Source organism: Humulus lupulus, chromosome 4, assembly GCF_963169125.1.
Source record: "Humulus lupulus chromosome 4, drHumLupu1.1, whole genome shotgun sequence".
In the NCBI taxonomy this organism is placed as follows: domain Eukaryota; kingdom Viridiplantae; phylum Streptophyta; class Magnoliopsida; order Rosales; family Cannabaceae; genus Humulus; species Humulus lupulus.
In genome coordinates this window covers 3,796,755-3,805,377 of record NC_084796.1, presented here as the reverse complement: position 1 = coordinate 3,805,377, position 8,623 = coordinate 3,796,755, and the positions used below count along the sequence as shown (strand labels likewise).

Here is an 8,623-nt window from a genome sequence, read left to right as displayed (position 1 = left end):
GTAAGGGTCTTCCTTTAGCAATTAAGCCAATGCATGGGTGATCTCTTACGTGGGAAACATAACAAGGAGGAATGGGAGAGCATCTTAAACAATGATACATGGGGGTTGTATGAAAGAAGAAACATAAACGTTCTTCCAGCTTTGTGGTTGAGTTATTATTATTTACCTTCACAATTAAAGTAATGTTTTGCTTACTGTCCTCTATTTCCAAAAGATTACATGTTCACACAAAAAGAGATAATTTTTTTTATGGATGGCAGAGGGTCTCTTACATTCTAAGAAAGAGAAGGGAATTGAAGAAGTTGGAGAAGGGTACTTCCAAGAATTTATTTCAAAGTCATATTTCCAACCATCAGGTGAGAATAAGTCGACTTTTCTAATGCATGATCTTATACATGAGTTAGCTATGTTTGTATCTGGTGAGTTTTGTTCATTGCTGAATGAGAATAAATTATCTCACAAAGTTCGCCATTTGTCTTATATGCGAGATTGTGGAGGAATTTTTTACTCTAAAGAATTTGAGGAGGAGTTATCTCAAGCTAAGTGTTTACGAACCTTCTTATTAAAACTCCAATGGATAGAACTAGATCGAGTATGGTTGTCGATTATAGAGCAATTACATGAAGCTTTCCCACGCTTAAGAGTATTATCTATAGCAAATCATTACATGAACAAATTACCTGATTCAATAGGTAATTTGAAGTACCTAAGATATTTGGAGTTAGAATGTTGTGAAATGAAAAAGATACCTGATACAATTTGTAACTTATATAATTTGGAGACACTAATATTGTCTGAATGTGGTCAAGTTACTCGACTTCCGACTAATATAGGAAATTTACTTAATTGCAACATCTTCATATTCCTCCTTACTTAGAAGAGATGCCATTGCAAATTAGTAAAATGAAAAATCTTCAAACGTTAAATAGGTTTGTCGTAGGCGAAAATGAGTTTGTCATTACACTTTTAGAAGGGCTTCAAGATCTACGAGGGACACTACGTCTTTTTGGACTTGAGAATGTTGATAGTGTTGAGGATGTTTTGGAGGCTAAATTAAAGAACAAGAAGTTTCTCACTCAGATACATTTGTTTTGGGCTAAAACTCACAAACCCCATGACTCAGAAAGAGAAAAAGAGATACTCAGTGCCCTCGAACCTCATGCAAGTCTGAAGGCATTCACTATACGTGGCTACAGAGGTAATAGTTTCCCAAATTGGATTGGAAATCATTCCAATGTAGTAAGGGTGAATCTATGGCATTGTGAGACTTTTAGCTTCTTGCCGCCGTTGGGACAACTTCCTTCACTCAAAGACCTTGTAATTCGAGGTTTGTATGGTGTGGTGAAAATAAGCTCTGAGTTTTATTATTCAACTAGTGTTGATTCTTCTTTGGTAACAAAGACAAAGCCATTTAGATATCTGGAGAGCTTGACTTTTGAAGACATGAGAGAGCTTCAAGAGTTGTCGTTTATTGAGAATGGAGTTTTTCCTTGTCTTAAGAAACTTGGCTTTGAAAGATGTGAAAAACTCCAAGTGTCATTTTACCTAATTATTTTCCCTCCTTGAGAGAGCTTGTAATAGATGAATGTGAGCAACTAATGCCATTTCTCCCAGTGCCTCAACCAATGGAGGCCTCATTTCCACCTCTTGAGATTTTGCAAATAAAAGGATGTGATGGGCAGGAATCACTCTTAGAAAGGGGATTGCCTTGGAGTTTAAAGTACATTTGAAATTGTCAGTTGCAGAAACTTGAAGACCTTGGATGAGGAGGCATTTCAACACCTCACCTCCCTTGAGAAGTTGCAAATTGAATACTGTGGTAAGCTCCAATACTTGCCAAAAGAACTGCCCAGTTCACTTTCTGATCTATGCATTAGGCATTGTACAATGCTAGAACCACGACTGGAGAAAAACCTAGGGGAAGATTGGCCAAGTATTGCTCACATCCCCAATATCAATGTTGTGGAGTATTGAGATGTGACAGTCAGAATCCCGTGATCAGAATCCCGTGATCCGTGATCCGAAGGAGGAAAGACCGGGTAAAAAGCTATGTAATCTCACATCGCCTGAGAAGGTCATCAAGTGTGATAATGCTAAGACTGTGTATGTATGAGACTACATAGTTGAAGATGACTTAAGTGGATTGATGAGTACCACCTATGCCAACAAGATGCATCTTTTTTTCGGTAGCTCATCACTTTAGAACTCCAAAGTTAAGCGTGCTTGACCTGAAGCAATCTAATGATGGGGCGTTATATGAGATGATACATTTCTAAGATGATGTTGAAGATGGCAATGACAATGACGATTCTAATTTTCTACACAAGCTCCAACTGGTATAATTACTCCTTTTCTTTTTCCTACTTGTTTACACTACTCTTTATGTATGTAAACTAATAGAAGAAATGTATAAGTAGATTCACTGGACACTTATTTTTTATGCTTCCTTTTACATGACAAGTACTGTTGGTATTGGATCAAGTTGCTCTAATTGCTGAAATGAAAACACAAGTTATATACTTATATGAGAGTTTTTATTTATATTTTTTTATATATATGTTTTAATTTCAGCTATTAGATCAACTGTGTTTTTTTGAACATGCGCAAATTGTTCGAGTATGTCTTGACTACTGAATTTCCTTGGAGGACGTCCTTTTTCATAATTCCCATCAAACAAGCGAATATTCCTCCACTAATGCGTCGAATATAAGAATCTTCTATGACCAACATAATCCGTCTTCCCAATTACGTGGCATGAAGGACTGTCTTCGTTGCATGAAATATATCCTTGGCCACTCCAACCAGACAAACTACTATGGGCTGGAAAATCATTGATAGTTCATAATAGTGTTGCACACATTCTGAATACACTGTTCGTTGTAGCGTCTCTGGTTTGAACTCCTTCAATTCGTCTACCACAGGTCTAAAAAAGACATCAATGTCCTTCCCAAGTGACTTTAGATCGAGAATCAATAAGGTCAGCATGAATGATGACTCTTTCATGTACAATCAATGAGGCATATTGTACGTGCAGAATATTACCGGCCACATGTTGTAAGAAAGACTCATGTTACCAAATGGATTAAAACCATCAGCAGCCAAACCCAATCAAACATTTCTGGGTTCTTTGGAAAAATCAGGATATCTAGAATCAAATTGTTTCCAAGCACCCCCACCAACAGGATGGTGCATCACACCATCTTCTTTCGAACTTTTTGTACTATGCCAGGTCATATCATTTGCTGTATGCCTTGAACCATAAAGACGTTTCAGCCTAGGAGTTAAAGGGAAGTAGCACTACAACAAATTTGATATACAATGACTCCCTACAATGTCTTACACCATTGGTGTAAGACATTACAACTTATCAGGGGTTTTAAATGTCTAATGGTGTAAGACATTGAAAGTGTATATTAATGGCTACAATTGGAAGACATTGAAAATGGTGGAAGACGTTGGAAATAGGCTGGGGTAGTGTTTATGGGTACATCCAACGTCTCCCACTGGGAGACGTGGGACACGTGGCACGTCTCCCAGTGGGAGACGTTGGATGTGCATGGGAGCAAATAAATCATAGGTTTTGCATTAGGATGAGTAATATACATGATTTTGTGTTAGTTTTACATTTTTATGCATTTTTTTATATACATTGTATGTTTTTGTGGTTTTTCCATGGAAGTTTTTAGGGATTTATGATTTTTTAGTTTTTTTTTTAATTAAACCTATCACATTGTATAGATTTCATTAGAGTATATATGTTTATGATTTTTTTAAATTTTTATCATTTTTTATTTCGGAATTTAGATATATTTTTGTATATTTGATTTTTTTTTTTAATTGTAACTATTTTGTTATATGTATATAGTTATGTTAAAATAAATTTATTAAATAATTTATAAAATATAAATATATGAAATTTTTTATGTTTTTGTTTATTATTAAGTTTTTAGGTTATGAAATTTTATATTGATTTTTTGTTGAGGTTATAATTAGTGGCACATTGAGATTTTTTTTATTTGTTTACCAATATCATTTACTATTATTAGATATTTAGTGATATTTGTTTAGTAATGTTTAACATATTAATTAATTTAATTTCATAGGTTGTGATTTTTGTGGTGAGATTTTAGAGAATATTTTGCATCAAAATTCCAATATCAATCACACATTTGAGGTAATTAAGTTTCTAAAATTACAATAATACGTTATATATTGCTAGATATTTAGTAATGTTTTATTTATTATTTATTAATTTAATTTTATTGGTTTGTGGATTTAATAGCGAATTTGATTACTAAGTGAAGTAGCTTTGCTAGCTTTTGGATTAAAGATTGCAAGAGGTACATATATATTCTCTTACTTCTACTTTTAATATTATTAAACAAATGTTAGAGGAGTTTGAATATCTTAAATATTCATCCATAGTGAAGTAGGTTCTGAGATTAAAATTGTGTGCTGCGGTGATAACGGAAGGTTGAGAACTTGTGTGTATTAGTGAAGTAGGTTCTGATAAATTTGACTGTGTGCTGCGGAGCTATAAGGAAGAAACTTATTGTATGTTGTTTGAATTGTTTGTTTTGCTATTCACATGCAGATGGTTAGGTCACTATTATAGGGGAAATGCTGCCCGATTTTATCTAGGATAATAAACAATTAGTTTTATATAGACATTCTATAAGGAAGAAACTTATTGTATGTTGTTTGAATTGTTTGTTTTGATATTCACATGCAGATGGTTAGGTCACTATTATAGGGGAAATGCTGCCCGATTTTATCTAGGATAATAAAAAATTAGTTTTATATAGACATACAACTTTATCACGTGCTTATTTAGTGTTGTTTCTTTTCTTTTCCATAGACATAGGAGAATATATGGATAAACAATGGATGTCAGCAAATAGGTTATCTGCGGAATATAGGAACGGGGTCGATTTGTTCTTAAGGTTTTGTTCGGAAAATGTGAAAGACCCAAATTTTACTTATTGTCCATGTCTTAAGTGTGGAAATGTTAAAAAGATGGATCTTAAAAAGATTAAAGAACACTTATATTTCAATGGGATCGACAAGAGTTACACAATTTGGTATTACCATGGGGAGATAGCTCCGATTGCTCCAACTCTGCCAAGTAGACCAAAAGGAGTGAGGAGGAATATAGTGGAGGAGAACTGGGATCCATTAGATGAAATGATTGACGACGCACATTATGGATCAGGAGTAGACCCAAATAAGTTTGAGACACTCCTTAATGATGTCGAGAAACCAATTTACCCTGGTTGTACAAGATTTACAAAATTATCTGCGCTTCTTAGGTTGTACAATCTAAAAGCTAAACATGGCTGGAGTGATAAAAGCATTACTGAATTATTTGGTTTCTTGAAAGAGTTATTGCCTGAAGTTAATGAAATTCCAATTTCATTTTATGAGGGAAAGAAGACGTTATGCTCATTATGCATGCAGTACGAAAAAATTCATGCATGTCCTAATGATTGCATATTATATCGAAATAGTTTTGCAGACGCAAAATCATGTCCTACTTGTGGTGAGTCACGATGGCAAAAGAAAAGAAATGGTGACGATGTCAAGGAAGGAGTACCTGCCAAAGTTTTGTGGTACCTTCCACCAATTCCTCGTTTCATCCGATTGTTTAGAAATGCCGAACATGCTAAAAGTTTGTCGTGGCATGCTAATGAAAGAATAAAGGATGGTAAATTAAGACATCCAGCTGACACCCTTGCTTGGAAGAGAGTTGATTTGAAGTGGCCTTCTTTTGGAAATGAATCTCGTAATATTCGTCTAGGTCTTTCGACTGACGGGTTTAATCCACACGCATCCCTTAGCAGTAAGTATAGTTGTTGGCCTGTTATGCTTGTTATTTACAATCTACCCCCATGGTTGTGTATGAAGAGAAAGTTTACAATTTTGACCTTGTTGATATCAGGACCTAAACAACCTGGTAATGATATTGACGTCTATCTAGCTCCTCTTATAGATGACTTGAAAACTTTGTGGGATGAAGGGGTTAAGGTTTATGATGCGTATAGGCAGGAAGAATTTAATCTTAGAGCGGTCTTATTGTGAACAATTAATGACTTTCCTGCTTATGGAAATTTATCTGGGTTTAGTGTGAAAGGATATAAAGCTTGCCCCATTTGTCAAGAAAAAACATGTTTTGAATACTTGAAACACTCTCAGAAAATATGTTATCTGGGATATAGGAAGTTCTTGCCTAATATGCATAAACTTCGGACTTGGAAGAAGGTATTCAATGGTAAACAAGAGTTTGAAGAGGCTCTTGAGCCATTGAATGAGATCCAAGTACTTGAGAAGATGTCTAAAATTGTGTTCAAGTTAGGGAAGCCCAAAGTTCGTACACCTACAAAGATGAAACGTAGTCGCAAGGCCAAGGTTGTGGAGGAGACAAAAGGGTGTTATAAAAAGAAATTTGTTTTCTTTGAACTTGAATATTGGCCTTTCTTAGTTATACGTCATAATTTAGATGTTATGCACATAGAGAAAAATGTATGTGATAGTTTGATTGGCACTTTGTTGAATATTCCTGGGAAAACTAAAGATGGAATTAAGGCTAGACAAGACTTGGTTGCAATAGTTATAAGGGATGAATTAACTCCAAAACCAGATGAGAGACGAACATATTTACCTCCTGCAGCTTACACTCTTACTAAAGAGGAAAGAATGGAAATTTGCAGATGTTTGTTTAATATAAAAGTTCCAGACGGATATTCCTCAAATATAAGGTCATTGGTAGACATGAAAAGTTGTATTCTGACTGGCATGAAATCTCACGATTGTCATATTCTAATGCAACATTTGCTACCAGTGGCCATTTGATCTGTGTTGCCTAGGAGAGTTCGAGATGTAATCACAAGGTTATGCTTGTTTTTCAAGTCACTGTGTTGTAAGGTGATTGATCCGCTAAAGTTACCTAAGTTAAGAGATGAAATTGTTGAGGTATTGTGTGAGTTGGAGAAATATTTCCCGCCGACATTTTTTGATATAATGATCCATTTGACAGTTCACTTGGTTAGAGAACTAAGATATTGTGGTCCAGTTTATTTAAGATGGATGTATCCATTTGAGCGATATATGAAGATTCTTAAGGGGTATGTTAGGAATAGAAGTCGGCCTTAAGGATGCATCGTCGAATGCTATATTGCAGAAGAGGCAGTTGAATTTTGTTCTGAATACATGCCTGGTGTACAGAAAATTGGGTTAAATGATGTTGAAAATGTTGAGATTCAGAGTCATCGTGGTAGCGTTGTATGCACAGTAAGTCGAGATCTTCTAGATGAAGGGCATCGTCTTGTGTTGCAGAATATAAATGAAATTCAACCTTATATCGAGTGAGTTATATTCATATAATACATTAAGTTTAAGTTGTGTAATTTCGTATATTCAATTGTTTAACAACATATTTATAATTGAAGGGAACATTTTAATTGGATAAAGACCAAATTTCCATCCAAGTCAAGGAACTCAAAATGGTTACAAGACGAACATTATCGAACTTTTAGTAGTTGGATTGAACAAAAGGTAAATTGTGTTGATTATTGAAAGTTGTCATTAATTAGTACTTAATTACAAGATGACATTTTTGGTTGTTTTTGGTATGTTGATTTGATAGGTTGTGTCAGAATTACAAAACACATCAAATAAGGTTTCAGACATTGTTAAGTGGATTTCTCGAGGACCTTCAGTTAATGTCATCAAGTTTTCATCATACATGATTAACGGTACTCTATTTAACACTAAGGACCGCGATAACAACAGAAACACACAAAACAGTGGTGTTAGCCTTGTTGCTAAAACTGTGCAAGTCTCTAGTGCAAAAGATAAAAATCCAGTTGAATGTGATATGACTTTTTATGGAGTAGTTAATGAAATTTGGGAGTTAGATTATATTACAACTCGAGTACCTGTTTTCTTTTGTGATTGGGTGAAAAGTGACAGCGACATAATATATGAAGATTTTGGTTTCACATTAGTTAATCTAAATTGATTTGGGCACAAATATGATCGATTTATATTAGCTTCACAAGCGAAACAAGTATTTTATGTGAATGATCCTTCAGACAACCAATGGTCAATTGTTCTTCCAACGCAAACAAGAGAATGGAACACTAAAGATGGTGATTTACATGATATACCTCTCGAAGAAGAACTTGTCACATTCACCGCAATAGAAGATAATGACGAAGTTGATGATGATTGTATTTATTTCCGTGAAAATGGTGAAGGATTGTGGGTTGATGATAATAGGTCTTGAGGTACCATTTAATAGGTTTCATATGTTTATGATATGTGAAATTCTTAGTTGTTATCACAATGTGTTTCATCTTTTAATTATGAGTGTCCAAAATTGTTATAATAATGATATTTATGTTTCACAGATGGAGGCTGATCCTTTTGGTGGTAGTTCTGATGAGGGAGAGCAACGCCCTCATTCTCAGTCAGTGGAGCAAGAAAATAAATCTGTGAGAAGACGTACATGGATGTCTAGAAACACCAAAAAAAGGAGTGAAGGACATCTTACTCCTGTTGAATACAATGAGTATGGTCAACTAGTGGGTGGATCTAGAAGTAATGTTTCATCACAGCTTGGATC

General features: G+C 34.8%; 1 protein-coding gene across 1 annotated transcript; it reads left to right on the top strand.

Annotated features, from left to right (window-relative positions):
• The first annotated feature begins 253 nt into the window (after positions 1–253).
• Positions 254–1,974, top strand: LOC133830720 (putative disease resistance RPP13-like protein 1). The gene is made up of 3 exons (XM_062260771.1): positions 254–692; positions 878–1,535; positions 1,746–1,974. Exons 1-3 carry the CDS (start codon positions 254–256, stop codon positions 1,972–1,974), a joined length of 1,326 nt encoding a protein of 441 aa, XP_062116755.1.
• Positions 1,975–8,623: the final 6,649 nt, after the last annotated feature.